Source organism: Oryx dammah, unplaced genomic scaffold (genome assembly GCF_014754425.2).
Source record: "Oryx dammah isolate SB20612 unplaced genomic scaffold, SCBI_Odam_1.1 HiC_scaffold_2, whole genome shotgun sequence".
NCBI lineage: Eukaryota > Metazoa > Chordata > Mammalia > Artiodactyla > Bovidae > Oryx > Oryx dammah.
The window spans coordinates 8,154,580-8,174,375 of NW_024070186.1; the positions used below are offsets into that span (position 1 = coordinate 8,154,580).

Below are 19,796 nucleotides of genomic sequence, written 5' to 3' on the forward strand. Positions count from 1 at the left end.
CGGCGGGTCAGTCGGGCGACCCTCGGGCGGAGAAGCCGGCCGGCCTGCCCCCTTCGGAAGTATCCAGGGTGCCACACCCGTTAGGGAGGGTGTCGGGTGGGATAGGCTGGTCGCCGCCCCTCCGAGGGCCTCGTTCGTCTTTGGTCGCGGTCGCGGGGGCCCACCGGGGTTGAGCCGGCTGAGCCGCGTCAGCCAGCGAGAGGGGTGGAGTCTCCGCCGAGGCCCGGCAGGGGCGCCGAGGCCGGGCAGGGGCCCCGCGGCACTCGCGCGCCTCCCGCTGCGGAGCCCCGGCTGGCACGGCCCGCTCTCCAGTGCGCACGCGCGGCCCGAAGCTCCAGTGCGCCGGCCCCGCCCCCGTGCTCGCCGCGGGGGCTCCTGGCCCGGGCTCAGACGCATGGATTAGGGGCAGCAACTGAACCCGCCTAGCCGCAGCAAGCAAGCGGGGACGAGTTTTTCTGGAAACTGCGTGTGGGCAGAAGCTTTCTAATGACCCAGGATCCAGATGCAAGGGTAAAAAAACCAACACATCGCTACTGTTCAGTTCAGTTGCTAGGTCATGTCGAGTCTTTGCTACCCCATGGACTGCAGCACACGAGGCTTCCCTGTCCATCACCAACTCCCGGAGTTTACTCAGACTCCTGTCCATTGAGTCGGTGATGCCATCCAGCCATCTCATCCTTTGATGTCCCCTTTTCCTGCCTTCAGTCTTTCCCAGCATCAGGGTCTTTTCAAATAAGTCAGTTTTTCGCATCAGGTGGCCAAAATATTGGAGTTTCACCTTCAGCATCAGTCCTTCCAATGAATATTCAGGATTGATTTCTTTTAGGATATACTGGTTGGATCTCCTTGCAGTACAAGGGACTCTCAAGAGTCTTCTCCAACACTACAGTTCAAAAGCATCAATTCTTTGGTGCTGAGCTTTCTTTATAGTCCAACTCTCACATCCATACACGACTACTTGAAAGACCATAGCTTTGACTAGATGGATCTTTGTTAATCCCTGGTTGAGGAGGGGACTGGAACCCACTGTCGTTTCATGGAAACCGAAGAATTGGTGATGGACAGGGAGGCCTGGCGTGCTGCAGTCCATGGGGTCGAAAAGAGTCGGACATGACGGAGGGACTGAACTGACTGACTGCCCTGGTGTCAGGACTTACTGAATCTCTTAGGTTCTTTCATCTCCTTGCGGAAAGATTTCAGCATGGGGCAAAGAGATGAACACAGTTTATTAGCATAGGACGCTTGTGTGAGATACTGGTGGGCAGGCAAGGGCTCGCAGCCCCAAGAACAAAGAGGGCTACATTTGTATAATCAAAGCAAAAGTTGTGGGGGAGGCTATGCATGCAGAGGGGGAAGGGTGTATGAACAATTTTTGTACCTTCTCAATTTTTCTGTGAACATGAAACTGCTCCCAAAAAGCCTTTAAAAAATAAAGTTAATGTTGTTTGCAAAAAATAAAGTGGGGAGAAGACAGTCTTTTTCCTCACTTTTGGGTAGACATCAAGGCTTACATCATTAGTTATTTGACCCTAGATGGTCTAACTGGGTGATTGTCATATGGTGGTGACATACACTAAAATGGGAACTTTCCTAGTGACTCAAACAGCAAAGAGTCTGCCTGCAAAGCAGGAGATCCGGTTAGATCCCTGGATGGGGAAGAGCCCCTGGAGAAGGTCATGGCAACTCACTCCAGTATTGTTGCCTGAAAAATTCCATGGACAGAGGAGACTGGCAGGCTTCAGTCCATGGGGTTGCAAAGCCAGACAGGACTGAGCGAGTGACACTTCCACTTTCATTTTATACTAAAATATGATGATTCATCTCAGGTTTCAGCATAATGTCCCCTTTCACCAAGTTTCTTTTGCCTTGCACCTTTCTTTATTCCTGTCTTGGCTACATGCATAAATGCTCTTCTTCAAGGACCATTAACTCCCTGACTTCATGTAACAAGATTTGGGCTCCATATGTATTATCTTGTGTTTTAACTATTAAGACTTCTGGCTTGAGTGTGCCTGGCACTTGAACATGTCTGGTCTTCCTGCAAGGCAGTATAGACTGAACCTGTGTCCTCTGCATTGCATGGCAATGCTTAAACACTGGACCACCAGGAAAGTCCTATTTATCACATTTTATATATAGTAGTGTGTATAAGTAGAGGAGGAAATGGCAACCCACTCCAGTATTCTTGCCTGGAGAATCCCATGGACAGAGGAACCTGGCAGGCTATAATCCATGGGGTCGCGAGAGTCGGATATGACTTAGCTACTAAAGAGAGAGAGAGAATGTATATATGTTAATTCCAAACTCCCAGTTTCTCCTCCTTCCCCTTCCCCTTTGGTAACCTTCAGTTTGTGTTTTGTCTGTGTTGAACAAAACTCTTTGACTATAGGCTTTCTGTGTGTTAACAAGCAAACGAAAGACAAAGAAAATTTGAACTTCACTTAGTTAGTAGTGGCCTTTTCCGGCAATTCTGAAAGTATTTTCCGTGTATTTTGGGATTAAGCAAATTAGGCACTATCATGGCATTGCTGGGGGCGAGGAGTCTCACTGTGGGAGAAAGTGGTACAAGTCTGGGGGAAGGCAGGCTAAGGAGAGCTCTGTGGACTGGACTCCAGTTCCCAGATCTGCCTGCTGAAAGAACTTTGGGACCAGGGCCACCCCAATGGCCCTAAGCATTCCTAGTGTTCATATTTTGGTTCTAAATCCCATTCTCCAAAGTTCCTTGGAGAAGCAACTCATTCAGTGAAAGTGAAAGTGTTAGTCAGTCAGTCCTCTGACTCTTTGTGATTCCATGGACTGTAACCCACCAGTCTCCAGTATAAAAAAATACATATTACACAGTCTCAAAGGATCACTCCACAGAGTATTTAATAATTACAAAGGGAAAAAAGGAAGCTTTATGGTGGGAAAATTTGTCCAATACCACCTTAACCATGTGATCAAAATCAGCACCAGAGAATGACGTAAAAAAAGTGCCAAGTATGCATAACTTGAATTGGATCATGGGGTTATTATGTGTGTTAGTTGCTCAGTCATGTCCGACTCTTTGCAACTCCATGGTCTGTAGCCCGCCAGGCTGCTCTGTCCATGGAATTCTCCAGGCAAGAATACTGGAGTGGGCTGCCATTTTCTTCTCCAGGGGATCTTTCTGACCCAGGAATTGAACCCGGGTCTCCCGCATTGCAGGCGGATGCTTTACCATCTGAGCTACTAGGGAGGAATCCTTCAAACTAAAATTGAAGGACAGACTACAAAATAGTGGGCCTGATTCTTTTTTTAAGAGTAATCACTAGACTTTATTTGAACAACTGGGAAAATATTTCCTTAAACTGTTTATAAGTGGGAAGGGATGCATGGTATTGGAAGCACATGAAGTAAAGAGGCGGGGCAGGGGGCGGCAAGAAAGTTGGAAAGCAAAGGAGCAAAAAGGCCAGGAAGAAAATACTGCATTGAATTAACCACAGACCAGAGTACCTTTCATCGTACGTACCCTTAATACATTCATGAAACTTCCAGAGATATTTCCGTTAGTTAAATGGGAAACTTCTACAAAGTTGTGTCTGACGCTTGGGACTCTATGGACTGTAGCTGCCAGGCTCCTCTATCCATGGGATTTTCCAGGCTAGAATATTGGAGTGGGTTGCCATTTCCTTCTCCATGGGCCTGACTTTTAAAAACATGTTTACGTTGTGGGACTTCCCTGTTGGTCCAATGGTTAAGACTCCATGCTCCCAGTGAGGGGGCTTGGGTTTGATCCTTGGTCAGGGAACTAGATCCCACATACTGCAATTAAGACCTGGCTTAGTCCAAAAAATAAAGAGTCTAAGTCATGAAAGACAAAGATTAGGGAACTGTTCCAGAGTAAAGAGGAACAAAGAGACATGACAACTCCAGTGAAAAGGTGTAACTTTGAAGTGGGAAAAATATTGCATAAAGGAAGTTATTGGAACAATTGGCAAAATGTGAATATGGACTCGGTCGTAGATGTTAGCATTGGATCCATGTTACTTTTTTGAACTTGATCATTGTAGGGTGGTTACCTAAGAGAGCCTTCTTGTTCTTAGGAAATAATCCCTAAAGTGTTTGTGGGTGAAGAGTCAAGATTTCTGCAACTTAATCTCAAATGGTTCAGGGAAGAAAAAAAGTCTCTGTTTTGCTTTGTATCACTGAATTGGATATGCCACAGTTTACACTCTATGTTCTCTACTGTTGAACATTAAATTTTCCAATTTAAAAAATCATTCTTACAAACAATGATGCTATCAACATCTTTACGAATAGAAATTCTTTCTTTTGTCACCATTTTTAGTATAAATGCCCAGAATTAGGAACACCAAATCAAAGCGTGCCAGTGTTTTTAAAGCCTTTAAGAAGAGAGTAGTAATTCAAGATGCTAAGAGTGGTTGATTCAAATAGAAGGTTGTAAGTAACCATGGGAGGTGAGAGCACAGAGCTACAAATAGCAGGAGATTTTGAAAGCAGCTGCTCATGCAAAGGACTCTCCCAGTACTGGAAAACTCCCTGCACTATGGCAGGGGGGTTGCTAACCTAAAACTGCTGCTGTAAGCATAGCGTGGGGAGTTTTCCAGCAGACTTTTTCAGTTAGCAAGTTCCCTACCCTTGTCCTAGGACTCATGGGTCTAATCCAAACCACCATGACCTAAATCTAGACTTTGGACAATAAGGGATTTGTGCCTCCGGAGGATTCTTCTGGCTAAGAACCACAATGTGATGCTTTGTGTTCAAGAACCTCATGACTCTCCAAGATAGCTGTAAACATTAGTGGAAATCTAAAATAAAAAAGAAAGAGTATTTGGCCTAAAAGATACTGAGTTGAAATAAAAACTGCTAGTAATGGGAGTGTAAATTGCTATAACTACTTTGGAAAATCACTTAGTGTTATGTTTTTAACACTCAACATTAACTTGATCCAGTAACTCCTGTCCTAAGTAGGTGTGTTCCCAGAGAAATGCTTGAACATGGACTCCAGAGAGACAAGTAAGGGAATGTTCAGAGCAGCATTACTTGTCAGAGGTCAGAGCAGATGAACTGGAAATAACCCAGTGTCCATCAACAGGATAATGGCTAAGCAATCTATGGTAGGACAGAATATTACATAGCAGTGAAAATGAATAAAGTCCAGCTATGCAAAATTAAGGGGCTTCCCAGGTGGCTCAGAGGGTAAAGAATCTTTCTGCAATGCAGGAGACACAAGAGACAAGGGTTCGATCCCTGGGTTGGGAAGATCCCCTGGAGAGGGAAATGGCAACCTGCTCCTGTATTCTCGCCTGGAAAATCCCATGGACAGAGGAGCCTGGTGGGCTACAGTTCATAGGGTCACAGAGTCGGACACGGCTGAAACGGCTTAGCACACACGCACAGTTATAAGTGTGAAGCTTAGGAACAATTAGTGACAAGGCTTAGAAGTTTACTTTTTGAATAATATTTCTGAAAGCTAAAAAACTTGAGCTTTTAGGGATGTATTTTTTTGTATTAAGATCTTCTTTTATTAAACTTATGGATTTACTCATTTATTTTTGCCCACACTGGGTCTTCCTTACTGTCCGTGGGCTTGCTCTAGTTTCGGCGAGCGCGGGCGACTCTGTGTTATGGCTTGAGGGCCTCTCATTGCGGGGGCTTCTCTTGTTGCAGAGCTCAGGCTCCAGGCACACCGGCTTCGGTAGTTGTGGCTCACAGGCTCTACAGTGGGGTCTCAGAAGTTGTGGCGTGCGGGCTTAGTTGCTCCATGGCATGTGGAATCTTCCCAGACTAGGGATCAAACCTGTGTTTTCTAAACGGCAGGCGAATTGTTAACCACTGGGCCTCTAGGGAAGTCCTTATAGTAAGATTTTTAAAAACAAGGTAAATAAAAATATAAAATTGAGGGACTCCCCTGGTGGTCCAGTGGTAAGACTCTCATCTCTCAATGCTGGGGCCCTGGGTTTGATCCCTGGGTTGGGGATCCCACATGCCACAGCTAAGACCCTGTGCAGCCAAATAAATAAATAAAGTTAAATATATATATATATAAAATTGAGGATAGGCAGGGAGATAGGGTAGGTAAGAAGTATAGCATTGTTGGCAATAATCTTTTTCTTTTTAAATGTGCATTGTAATATTTTTAAGAGGGATAGCCAGGATGGAGTGTTTACCAAACAGTTTATCACTTCATTTTATTTGATTTTCAAGCTTCTCCAGGGGAGATGCTGCATTTCATGGGTGACATAAACTTGGAGGGTAGTTAATAGTTAGGATGGCAGGTCCTAGTTGGCTAAATCCAAGGGGCGCAGTCAATAGGATACAATTTAACACGAGTAAACATGTTGACATTGGTTTCACATGTCAGCAGCAAAGGTATAGCTAGAATTAGGACCAGTGACTTTTTTTGTTTCTTTTGTCTTGGCCACGTGCATGACATGTGGGATCTTACTTCCCTGGATGGTGGATCAAACTTCCGCCTCCTGCGGTGGAAGCATAGACTTGTAACCACTGGACTGCCAGGGAAGTCTAGGATTAGTGGTTTTTTAAAAAAGAAACAGTCTAGGATTTTATATGAATGCAGTTTCAATAAGCTATCAAGCTCATTTGGCAATAAACTAGTTCTTAAATTGAGGGGTAGGTTCATTTTATTACTAGATTTTGTACCTTACATATGTTACTGGAAGTTCTTTTGAATGTGTTGCAATTGAAAACATCACTGGTGTCTACAGTTTTTGCATGTTAAATTTGAAAAATCAGGAAACCATACAATTTTATAACTGGAAGAGGCCTTCAAGATGATGGCTAATCTGAAAGGTAACCATTTAAAAATTAAAACTACTAGGGAGTATTTATAGTTTGGGAAATTGGGGATGATTCTAAACATAAAAGCAATGGTAAACGTCATGAAAAAAATTGAGGTTTTATTTAATTAAAATGTAAAATTGATACATCAAAAATCATCTTAAAATTAAAAGGCAAATGTTAAACTGATTAAAAACATGCCATAAGCAGGGACTACCCTGGTGGCTCATTGGTAAAGTTGGCCTTGTAGTGCAGGGGACTTGGGTTCAATCCCTAGTTGGGGAACAAAGATTCCTCATGCAACTGAACCCAGAGCAGTGCAGCTCCTGAAGCCTGCATGCTCTGGAGCCTTCACCACAACTGGAGAGACTGTGCTGCAACTAAGAACCCATACAGCTAAAAAAAAAAAAAAGCCACAACTATATACCAGCCCAGCGTTGATGCCCTTAGTATAACATTATGACAGCTTACGGAAAAACCCAAATGAACTTTTTGGCCAACCCAATATAAAGACCCCCATAAAATCAGTAGGAAATATAGTAATACCAAAGTTGAAAAATGGCAGTGGACGTTAGCACGATGAAGGAAACTATCAACAAAAGGAGAAAATAGCCTATGGAATGGAGAAGATATTTGCAAACAATATGTCTATAAGGAGTTAATATCTAAAATACAGAATTCAACATTAAAAAAAAAGTGTTTAAAAAATGGGCAGAGGACTTTAGAAATAGACGTTTTTCCAAAGAGGACATACAGATGACCAATAGACTTATGCAAAAATGTTCTATATCACTAATCTTCAGGGAATTCTAAATCAAAACCACAATGAGGGGCTTCCCCGGTGGTCCAGTGGTAACACTCTGCATACCCATTGCAGAGGGCACGGATTCAATTCCTGGTTGGGGAAGGAAGATGCTACATGCTGGGCAGTAAGGCAAAAAGAAAAAAACAACAGCCCCTAAACAAATAATTCCCTGGTGGCTCAGATGGTAAACAGTCTGTCTACAGTGCCGGAGACCCGTTTGATCCCTGGGTCGGGAAGATCTCCTGGAGAAGGAAATGGCAACCCACTCCGGTATTCTTGCCTGGAGAATCCCATGGACAGTGGAGCCCGGTGGGCTACATACCACAGGGTTGCAAAGAGTCGGACACACTGAACGATTTTACTCACTAAACAAACAAACAGTGACCCATGATAATATATCACCTCACACCTGTCAGAAAGGCTATCATAAAAAAACAAGTATTAGTAAGTATTAGTGAGGATGTGGAGAAAACTTTTGTACAGGAAGCGACTTCAGTGTGCACATTCGACAGTAGTCCCTGGGAGCTCCGTGGCAGTCCAGTGGTTAGGACTCAGGGCTTTCACTGCCTAGGCCCTGTTTCAATCACTGGTGGGGAACTAAGATCCCAAGCCCCTCGATTGGTGTGACAAAAAAAAAAAAAAAACAGAGGAATGGCTAAACAGATCATGGATACTCAAACATGGACTATTTTGTAGCTGTGAAAATGTATTGGGTGTGATGGAGATCTCAGCCTGAGGTTTTCTCTGACATGGAGTTTGTTCCTTGGATCATCCCTAAGCACTTCCCTGGAGGTCAGAGACAACTGCTTTCCCCTTTGTGGGTATCTAATTGATCTCAGGTGTCAGTCCACTTCCCCCCATACCCCCCAATAATGAATTCCCTATTTCCCCCAAAGAGGAGGAAACCTCCAGTCCTTGTTTGAAAACGCTGTGTTGGAAGGGTTCAGATGGCAGAATTAAGACTCCTTCATCCCTAGGGTGGGCTTCCCAGGTGATGTAAAGAACCCACCTGCCAATGCAGGAACTGTAAGAGAGGAGGGTTCGATCCCCAGGTCTGGAAGATCCCCTGGAGAAGGAAACGGCAATCCACTCCAGTATTCTTGCCTGGAGAATCCCATGGAAGAGGAGCCTGGTGGGCTACAGTCCATGGGATCAGAAAGAGTTGGACACGACTGAAGAGACCTACCATGCAGGGACCATACCCTAGGGTAGCAATGGGAATCTCCTGTTATTCTTAGTAAAGGAAGACTTAGTTAATACATCCAGCTCTCAGTTGTACTGAAAGGAGGAGTAACGCCAGGGAGGAAAAGGAATCCACTGAGTAAACAAGTTCAGCTCCCTACCGTCCACCTCCTTCAGCCAACATCCTACCCAGGGGATCACTATGCGGCTCCTCTCCTCTCTCTTTTGGTAAAAGCTTCGGCCACCTTCACTGTGTCCCCAAGGCTCCCACACGTCTCCAGGGGAGGCAGACACCCTGGACCTGCAGCAAGGGCAGGGTGGGCGAGCAGAGTTGCAGGGCAGCTGGAAAGCAGCCTGTGCCACCCCCAGAGGTGACATAGTGACATGAGTGAAAGTCGCTCAGTCGTGTCGGACTCTTTGCAATTCCGTGGACTGTCCATGGAACTCTGCAGGTCGGAATCCTGGAGTGGGTAGCCTTGCCCTTCTCCAGGGGATCCTCCCAATCCAGGGATCGAATCCAGGTCTCCTGCATTGCAGGTGGATTCTTTACCAGCGGAGCCACCAGGGAAGCCCAGTGGTATTGAAGGCCTGAGCTAATGTTTCAGGGTTTCAGGTAGGAGGATGCTGGGGTGGGCCAGGCGGTGATCGACGCCGATAGGGGGACGGAGGAGGGCAGCGGGAATGGTGCTCCGGAGCGGCCAGAAGCCCCGGCCAATGTCAGCGGAGGCTGGAGCAGTGGGCAGGATTTGGGGTTGTGCCGGGCAGCGGGGCCCCCACCAAGGGGGATCTCCACCCGGCCTTTCCCACGGCCTGCTTCCCACGCCCCCGCAGCCACCTGCTCTGTCCTTGGGGGGACGCTTCTGCCCGCCTCCCACCCCCCTCCCGAATCAGGCGCACTGGCCGCGGGGTCCTGGGGCTTGGCCCACAGGTACCTGTTACTGGGGGCTCCCTCTTAACCAGGTAAAGGGCTGGGGCGCCTGGCGTGGGTTGGCAAGCAAGGGCTCAGATTTCCTACCTTTGACTTTGCTGTTTGATCCCCTCCTAGAGAGACTTATTTATAGAAACCAGTGGTTCCATCGCGGCCTGCTCTCCGGCTTTTGCTGTTTTCAAGATGCCTGATGGGTGGCTGGCTGCAGGCCGCCTTCCAGCCTACAGTCTTGCTCCCCACGCGCTGCGTCCCAAGTTCCAATTCGGCGGCATCCGCAGCCCTTGGCTTCTCCGGGAGATGGCTCTTGTCTCCCTTCAGGGCCCTGTGGTTCCTGAGATGCTTCTTGCTTTTCTACACTCTGAATTTCTCTTTTTTTCCCCCACCAGATTTACTGTTATTTTCTTATAGACTTTTTTTAGCTCTGCGGACGAAGAAGCAGGGTTTGCAGAGAGGCCTTTTAAAAATCCAAGGTTGATTGCAAGCAAGGGAGATTAACAAGAGGACACTGCAGCCTTGCCTCTGAGGAGCCTGGAACCAAATTGGTTCTATGGGAACCAAATTCAGTGAAAACCGGGAAGCAAAGTCCAGGCTGGGGATGTGAGGGGCTGTATGACAGCTCCTGGCTTCCCCATCCACTCTTTCCATGGAACTTCCCTTTCAGACTCATGAAATTTTCAGTAGCAACGCTTTATAACAGGTATATGACTTTTACCCCCTCCCTTTTAAGCAGGGTTTGGCTTTCTCTAATCACTAAGTTGCAGTTCCCAGGGGAAAATGTTCAGGTTGGCTGAGAGAAAAGAGGAAAATTATGATGTGAGTCATTGGCCCCTTTTTGTGGCACTTTCAGCCTCAAGGAGAGGACCTGATTGTCCTGGGTGTTACTGCAGTGTCTGCCATTTCAGGCTGAGTCTGCTTTGTTCGTTTTGGGGGAAGATCCATGAAACTTGCGATTGGTACAAGCATGACTCCTGAATTTTCATAATTGCAGTGCTGCGTGATATGCAGTGATATGCATAACTGGATATGCATAACCAAGATATGTCTTGGTTTTAAGATCTTTATACATTCTATATACTTGGAGATTCTCTTTTTTAATAACATTTTTTGATGTGGACCATTTTAAAGTCTTTATTGAATTTGGTACAATATTGCTTTTGTTTTGATTTTTTTGGCCTCGAGGCATGTGGATCTTAGTTCCCCAGCCAGGGATTGAACCTGAACCCCCTGCCCTGGAAGGTGATGTCTTAAGCACTAGCCTGCCTGGGAAGTGACTAATTTTTTTTTTTTTTAATATTCTTTTCCATTATGGCTTATCATAGGATACTGAATATAGTTCTCTGCTATACAGTAAGACCTTGTTTATCCATTTCTGTAGGTATGTATACGTGAGTCTGCTTTTTAAGTCATTTTCACCTGTGTTTTGCTGGATGGCATGCATACTCCCAGAGCTCTCTGGCTTAGGGCCCTTTCAGCTTCTGACCCTTCAGTCCCTTTACTCTTCCAGTTGTCCCTTGATGCCTCTCTGCCTGTCCCTTGGTTCTTTCTTGGCCCTTTCTCATTGCTCAGATATGCCCTGGATGGGCCCTGGGCTGGGTGGGGAGATGTGCTGCCAATGATCTTTCTCATTTCATTTTATTAAAAAAAAATTTTTTTTTTTGGCCTGGCTGTGTGGCTTGCAGGATCTTAGTTTCCTAATTGAACCCGAATCCCGGCAGTGAACGCCCAGAGCCCTAACCATTGGACCACCAGGGAATTCCTTTTCTTATTTAAAGTGTTATGGTTTTAGTCCGTTTCCCCATTCATTCGTTTGACCCCAATAACTCGTCCTCTAAAAGTGAGATCGTTTTTCAGAAAATGGGACAGAATTGCTCAGAAGACAAACTCGGTGCTTGGAGGGAGCGAGGGGCAACTCATCTCTTTGTAGTCTCTGATCCACCGAGGAGGTTTAGACTTTTGAGGCTGCTAAGGGCTTTCTGAAGGAGCATGGCATTGTCAGTTCTGGAAACTTATGGTACTGACCAGCCCAGCTGCTGGTCCTGGTCCTGTCTGATGGGCAGGTGACTCTTCACAGATGGTGACTCCCCTCCCCAACCAGGAAAACTTTTATTATGCGCCTGGGATATAAAGGACCATTTCCCTCTGCTGGATGAAGACAAGTTTGCTTTCTATGGAGAAAATTTTGTGAGTACTTCGCTCTCTAGTGGCCAACTGGGTGAAAGAGGTAACAGTTTTACTTCACTTTACAAATAGAAGTTAGGAGCCAGTTTAGTGTCAGGAAACTTTGTGGAGCATCTACTGTGCTGTCACAGTGCTAAACCCCAGGGATATGGAGGTAAATGAGGTCACTGCTAGTCAGATCCTTGCAAGTTGAATCATGGTGCAAATGTATTCGGATTTTTTTTGAGAATTTTAGAGCTTGAAGGGGAAGTTAGAGATGATCTGGTTTGTCTCCCGTCTGCTTTTTTTAAACAGTTGAAAAACCAGGGTCCAGAGAGATGAAATGATGTCCTTAAGATGACATGGCTAGTTAGGGAAAGGGGGAAAAAAATGCTAGTGAAATTCAGTGGACAGTCATCCTTTGATTTTCATAACTTATTCTGAAATACTTCTGGACTTACCACAAAGTTGCAAAAATAGTACAGAGTTCATTTGCTCAGCTTCCTCCAGTGTAAATATCTTATACAACCATGGATTTATCAAAACGCATACATTAACATTACCATAATGCTATTAACTATAGACTTCAGATTTCACCAGTTTTTCCACCTCAGTTCTTTTGCTGTTTCAGATCCAGTTCAGGATATCACATAACATTTCTTTACTTACTTACCACATTGCATTTGGACTCCAGTTTTTAACTTTAGATTTTCATTACTGTTCTTTGAAACAGTAATGAATTAGTGAGATTCTGCTGCCGTACAGACACTGTGTCAGAAGCCCCCTTTGTCTATGAGAGTAGGCTTAGTGTGTTTCCAGAGCCAGCTGTTTGCCCTGGAGATCTTGATGCCATCCTGTGGCAGCTCTGTGGGTGTGCTTGAACTCTGCACAGCCCTAGCTTATCTCATCCGGGTGCAAATGGCTGTCCTCGGGGCTCAAAGTGGCACACCCTGCATTGTCTGCCACCATTCCCTCTTAAATTTATCTTTCAAATATTTATTTTTCTTTATTTGGCTGCGCTGGTCCTTGTTGCGGCATGCGGGATCTTCAATCTTCATGGCGGCAGGCAGGTTCTTTGGTTGTGGCTCGTGAACTCTTAGTTGTAGCAGATCAGATCTGGTTTCTTGACCAGGGATTGAATCTGGGCCCCTTGCACTGAGAGCACAGAGTCTTAGCTACTTGACCACCAGGGGAGTCCTGGGCACCTTTTATTTGCCAAATGGCTTTTCTGAAGAGCTTATTCAAGTCTTTAGCACACCTCCCGCTACCTCCCCCGCCCCAACACCCCCCTGCCCCTCCCTCCCCCCCCCCCTCCCCTCCACTTTTTCCCCCTGACTTTTTCTTACTGATTTGGAATTTTGTTCTTTTGGCCACACCAGGCAGGATGCCAGATTCTAGTTCTCTCACCAGCAATTGAACCTGTGCCTCCTGCAGTGGAAGGGCAGAGTCTTAACCACTGGACCGCTAGGGAAGTCCCTGGAATTCTTTATTATAGGCTAGGTCCATGGGGTCTCGAAGAGTTGGACAAGACTGAGTGACTTCACTTTCACTTTTCATTTTCATGCCCTGGAGAAGGAAATGGCAACCCACTCCAGAATTCTTGCCTGGAGAATCCCAGGGACAGGGGAGCATGGTGGGCTGCCGTCTATGGGGTCGCATAGAGTCGGACACGACTGAAGTGACTTAGCAGCAGCAGCAGCAGGGAGTGAATCTTTATTGAGTATTTGTGTTCTGCAAATACCTTTTTCATTCTAGAACTTGTCTTTGTTATAGTGTCTTAATGTGCATGTGAGCTCTGTTGTGTCCCCCTGGACTCTTTGTGACCCCATGGACTGTAGCCTGCCAGGCTCCTCTTTCCATGGGATTTCCCAGGCAAGAATCCTGGGGTGGGTTGCCATTTCCTCCTCCAGGGGATCTTCCTGACCCAGAGACTGAACCCAAGTCTCTTGCTTGGCTTCCCCTGTGGCTCAGATGGTAAAGAATCCACCTGCAATTCGGGAGGCCTGGGTTCGATCCCTGGGTTGGGAAGATCCCCTGGAGAAGGGAAAGGCTACCCACTCCAGTGTTCTGGCCTGGAGAATTCCATGGACTGTATAGTCCATGGGATTGCAAAGAGTTGGACACAACTGAGCGACTTTCACTTTCACTCCTGCTTGGTAGGAGCCACCTGGAAAGCTATAGTGTCTTAATAGACGTTTTTAATTTTGATGTATCAATCTTTTCTTCTTTAACTTCTGGTTTTGGTATCTTGATTGGCTAGTCCTTCCCTATCTGAGGTCACAAAGATATTCTTTATTCTGAAAACCTTACAGTTCTTCACTCTTGATTCTCGTATGCCACATCTCCATCCATCCATCCATCCATCCATCTTCCTCCTAAAGTACATCCTCTAGTGAGACTCTGTATGTGGTCAGCTGAAGTCTGAGGTCACATTTCGGAAAACATCTTTTTTTTTTTTTTGGTGCTCTACTGGAGTGATCGTTTGGGGAGGTCAACAGTTTTAGGCTGAGCTATTTCCCTCAATATTTCGAATGTGTTAGTCTATTGTTTTCTATCTCATTGCTCTGACTTTGGAAGCAACCTTGTCTTCTTTCCCATCCCCTTTGGAGAGTGTCTCTTTGCTTGATAATCTCTAGTGACACTGCTGAATTCTGGTTTCAATTTGTATTGATAGCTCAGTTGGTAAAGAATCCATCTGCAATGCAGGTAAGACTCTGGTTTGATTCCTGGTTTGGGAAGATCTCCTGGAGAAGGGAAAGGCTACCCACTCCAGGATTCTGCCTGGAGAATTCCATGGACTGTATAGTCCGTGAGGTCTCAAAGAATCGGACACGACTGAGCCACTTTCACAACCTTATCTTAAAACTGATTTTTTCTTTAAAAAATACAGTAACATTTTCTTGGCAATTTAATATATGTTTCATATTGTTCCAAGATTTATAGTGAATAAATTCAGTTGATTCTCCTAGTTCGTGTTATCTTGACCTATAATAGTCACGGTTTATTTTTACTTAGAAAGATCAGGTAGTTAGCTCTTATCTTGGTATTTGCTGTTGTTTAGTGTCTGACTTTGACTCTTTGCCACCCCATGGCCTGTAGGCCGCCAGGCTCCTCTGTCCATGGGATTTCTCAGGCAAGAATACTGGAGTGGGTTGCTATTTCCTTCTCCAGAGAATCTTCCCAACCCAAGGATCAAACCCATGGCTCCTGCATTGCTGGTGGATTCTTTACCACTGTGCCACAGGTAGCTATTAATTATATAATTAAGATATAATGACGCATTACATGTGTCATCATTATAGGTTTATGTGAAAACTTCTTTTAATTATTGGGTCACAGTTCACATCTTGTCTTTACTGTCATCTATATTTTTAATTACAGACAACTCTGGTGTAGAGTCCTTTTGATAAATATAAAACTTTAGAAGCATTAATAACAGTACAAAAATAACCAAAGTTTACAAAAAAAAAGAAAAAAGAACTTCCCTGGTGGCTCAGACAGTAAAATATCTGCATACAATGCAGGAGACCCGGGGCAAGATCTCCTGGAGAAGGAAATGGTAACCCACTCCAGTACTCTTGCCTGGAGAATCCCATGGACGGTGGAACCTGGTAGGCTACAGTCCATGGGGTTGCAAAGAGTCAGACACGACTGAGCAACTTCACTTTCACTTTTACGAAAATAAAATGTCATTAATGTAATAAATTTCTCAGCTTCATTGTATAATAAGAAATCATTTAGGGAAGTTCAAAAGGCATTTAACATAAATTTTTCCTATTTGGAATAAACCTTTTCAAATACTGGGATTCAAATTAACAAACAGTTTTGTTTCTAAGTGCATGTCTGTTTCTGCTTTGTAAATAACTTTGTATCTTTTTTTGTATAAATGGTATCTTAGGATATTTGTCTTTCACTTCCTTCACTTAGTATGATAATGTCTAGGTCTGTCTATGTTGTTGCAAAAGGCATTTAGTGGCTGAGTACCATTCCATTGTATACATGTACCATATCTTTATCCATTCATCTGTCGTGGACATTCAGGTTGCTTCCAAATCTTGGCTATTGTAAATAGTGCTTTGGTGAATACTGGGGTGCATGTATCTTTTTGAATTATACTCTCCTAGGAGTGGGACTGCTGGATCATAGGGTACAAAATTAACTTTTGAGCAAGGGTAATGGTGGTGGTTGGTTTGGGCCTGGGCATTTTCCAATTAGCAAGATTTAAATAACAACTTTGTCTAGAACAAGCCAGATGCAGCAAATGACAGAGGTGACTTTAGCACTGCTTCTTGAACTCTGTGAATCACCTGGGGATTTTCTTCAAGTGCAGATGCTGATTCAGTGGTTCTGGGGTGGGGCTTGGGATTCTGCATTTACAGCAAGGCCCCTGTGATCCTGATACAGCCAAGGACCACATTTTGAGTAGTGAGGGGCTACACGACATGAATCACATATACCCAGTACCATCCCTGATGTCTTAGTTTTGCATCCTTCCCCTTTGCTGTCTGGGGATGATGAGCTAAGCTCCTTTCTGAGCCTTTTCCATCATTTCACATGGGATCATAAATGGGGCTTACTGTGTGACTTCTCTTATTCCTCTTCTCTACCTGCCTTACTGAGTTCCTTCCTGGGTGTGAATGGTATCACTGCTCAATTCAATGGTTCAGAGGGACCTTACCCTCTTCTCAGTTCATCCTGTCCCGTATGGTCCCCATGCTTTGTAACCCAGAACTGGCTGATCCTCATATTTTCCCACATTGCTTTAACAAAAAAAATTTTTTTTTTGGCTGCACTGGGTCTTTGTTGGGACATAAGGGCTCAGCTGGCCTGCAGCACGTGGGATCTTAGTTCCCCAACCAGGAATGGAACTCTTGTCCCTTGCATTGGAAGGTGGATTCTTAACCACTGGACCACCAGGGAAGTCCCTCTTAAGATGTTTTCTGAGACCCTGACATCCTGAAGCATCTAAGCACAAACCTCTGAAGCTCTCATCTGGCCAGATGGAGTTACGGTGTCTGTGGGAAGCAGAGGGCACAAAGTTCTTGAGGAACTTGAAAAAACTTGGGCTACTTGTGACCTTCAGGTAGATGAGGTGACCTCTGCATTTCTAGCTGAGCCATAATTTAGCAAACTCCAAGAAGGCTATCTGACGAGCTCTTCTAATAAAGCATTAGGGTTAGTCACTTGGTTTAATGATTCTAATTAAGTTAATGAATTAATTTTTTCTGCACTGGGTCTTTGTTGCTGTGCACAGGCTTTCTTCAGTTGCAGCAAGTGGGGGCTACTTGTCATTGCAACGTGAAGGCTTCTCATTGTGGTGGCTTCTCTCGCTGGGCACAGGTTCTAGGCACACAGGCTTCAGTAGATGGTGGCTCCCTATTGGGCTTGGTTGCGCTGGTGGTAGATGGAATCTTACCAGACCAGGGGTCCAACCCAGGCCCCCTGCATTGGCAGGTGAATTCTTATCCACTGTACCACGAGGGAAATCCCTATACTGCTGTTTTTTTTAAATTTATTTCTTTCACTTACTTCGTTGGGTCTTAGTGGCGGCATGAGGGACCCAGTTCCCTGACCAGGGATCGAACCTGGGCTCCCTGCATTGGAAGTGCAGAGTCTTAGCCACTGGATCACCAGTAAGTCCCTATGCTGCTATTTTAAAGCAGATGAATGTTCAGGTATGTTAAAAATCAGCCCCTGGATTAAGACAGACTTGGGAGCGGCCCCCCTGCAATCTGCCCTCCATTTACAGCAAAGGTGGGGGCAGGAAGTAATGCAGAGAAAACTGCTGCTCTACTTGAGTTGAGGACGCCATTCTTTACATACGGCCTTTAAAAAAAGATGAGGTTCCAGGGGAGAAACCTGTCAGGTTCAAGGACCACCATGATTCTCTGAGGGGATGGGAACATTGAATGTTCACTTTCTCTCTTGGTCATAGGATGCCCATAGTCAAGCTGGTGACCCACATATTCAAGAACAGGCCACCGTAGAGTGCTCTTCTGTCTTCCACTTGTTTCCACTTGCTCCCTGGAAGAAAAGCTATGATCAACCTGCTGCTGCTGCTCCCGTCCTTATTTTAAGAGTCCAGAAATACTTATTATTGCATTGTGTGAATTTCTTTTATCTTAAAATTCCTTTTGCTTGAAGGCGTAGTTCAGTTCAGTCACTCAGCTGTCTTGCACTCTGTGATCCCATGGACTGCAGCACGGCAGGCTTCCCTGTCCATCACCAACTCCCAGAGCTTGCTTAAACTCATGTCCATCGAGTTGGTGATGCCATCCAACCATGTCATCCTCTGCTATCCCCTTCTCCTCCTGCCCTCAATCTTTCCCAGCATCAGGGTCGTCCCAATGAGTCAGTTCTTCACATCAGGTGACCACAGTTCAAAAGCAATTCTTCGGCCCTCAGCTTTCTTTATAGTCCATCTCTCACATCCATACATGATGACTGGTCAAACCATAGCTTTGAGTAGATGGACCTTTGCTGGCAAGGTAATGATGTCTCTGCTTTTTAATGTGCTGTCTACTCTTGCCTGGAAAATCCCATGGGCAGAGGAGCCTGGTAGGATGCAGTCCATGGGGTCTCGAAGAGTCAGACAGGACAGGACTAAGTGACTTCACTTTCACGCGTTGGAGAAGAAAATGGCAACCCACTCCAGTGTTCTTGCCTGGAGAATCCCAGGGATGGGGGAGCCTGGTGGGCTGCCGTCTGTGGGGTCGCACAGAGTCAGACACGACTGAAGCAACTTAGCAGCAGCAGCAGCAGGTTGATCATAGCTTTTCCTCCAGGGAGCAAGTGTCTTTTAATTTCATGGCTGCAGTCACCATCGGCAGTGATTTTGGAGCCCAAGAAAATAGTCTGTCACTGTTTCCATTGTTTCCCCATCTATTTGCCATGAAGTGATGGGACCGGATGCCATGATCTTAGTTTTTGGAATGTGAGTTTTAAGTCAACTTTTTCACTCTCCTTTTTCATCAAAAGGCTCTTTAGTTCTGGTGCCATCTGTGTATATGAGGTTATTGATATTTCTTCCAGCAATCTTGATTTCAGCTAGTGCTTGTACTCCTTTCCCAATTTTGAACCAGTTTTTTGTTCCATGCCCAGTTCTAACTGTTGCTTCTTGACCTGCATACAGATTTCTCAGGAGGCAGGTAAGGTGGTCTGGTATTCCCATCTCTTGAAGAATTTTCCACAGTTTGTTGTGATCCAAAGGCTTTGGCATAGTCAATAAAGCAGAAGTAGATGTTTTTCTGGCACGCTCTTGCTTTTTTGATGATCCAATGGATGTTGGCAATTTGATCTCTGGTTCCTCTGCCTTTTCTAAAGCCAGCTTGAACATCTATCTGGAAGTTCTTGAAGTTCCTGTAGAAGCCTGTCTTGGAGAATTTTGAGCATTACTTTGCTAGTGTAAGTTGAAGGCGTCGTATAATCTAATAAAAAGTCTCGTCTTTTCCCACTTGGACTGGATGGCTGGTGTGTGTGTATCAACCCACTTTGGGCCCTGGTAATGTTCAGTCGCTAAGTCGTGTTGGACTCTTTCGCGACCCCGTGGATGCAACACGCAAGGCTTCCCTGTTTTTGTATGGCGCTGGTTAATCAGCCCCTTCCTCAATCTGGGTCCCACCCCTCAAGGATGGTCGGCTGGACTCCGGCTTAACCTGGCCAGGCAGCCACTGGGCTTCCCCCTCGGGTCCCCAGCCTACCGCGCCGTCTGCCTTCTTCTTCCTTCTTCTTCCTCCTTTACGTTGCCCCCCAGCTTCCCCCCAGAGTGGCCTCCCCCGGTCCCCTCCCACTCACCTCTCCTGGCACTGCTTGTCTTCTCCCTCCATCACCGCCCTCCCCACAGGCCTCCCTGCCTCTGTCTCCAGCCGCCCTTCTCCCTCCATCAACACGTACGCAATCACCCTCCCCAACTACCCCGCGGGCTCTTCCGGCGACGCGACC

At 45.7% G+C, this 19,796-nt stretch overlaps 1 protein-coding gene across 1 annotated transcript in view; it reads left to right on the forward strand.

Moving 5' to 3' along the window:
• Positions 1-369: 369 nt before the first annotated feature.
• HLCS (holocarboxylase synthetase) overlaps positions 370-19,796 on the forward strand; it is a 208,076-nt gene continuing 188,649 nt past the window's right edge. Inside the window, exon 1 of the mRNA XM_040264201.1 lies at positions 370-510. Coding sequence (XP_040120135.1) covers positions 487-510 — 24 coding nt within the window. The 5' untranslated portion in view covers positions 370-486. The remainder of the gene's footprint in view (positions 511-19,796) is intronic.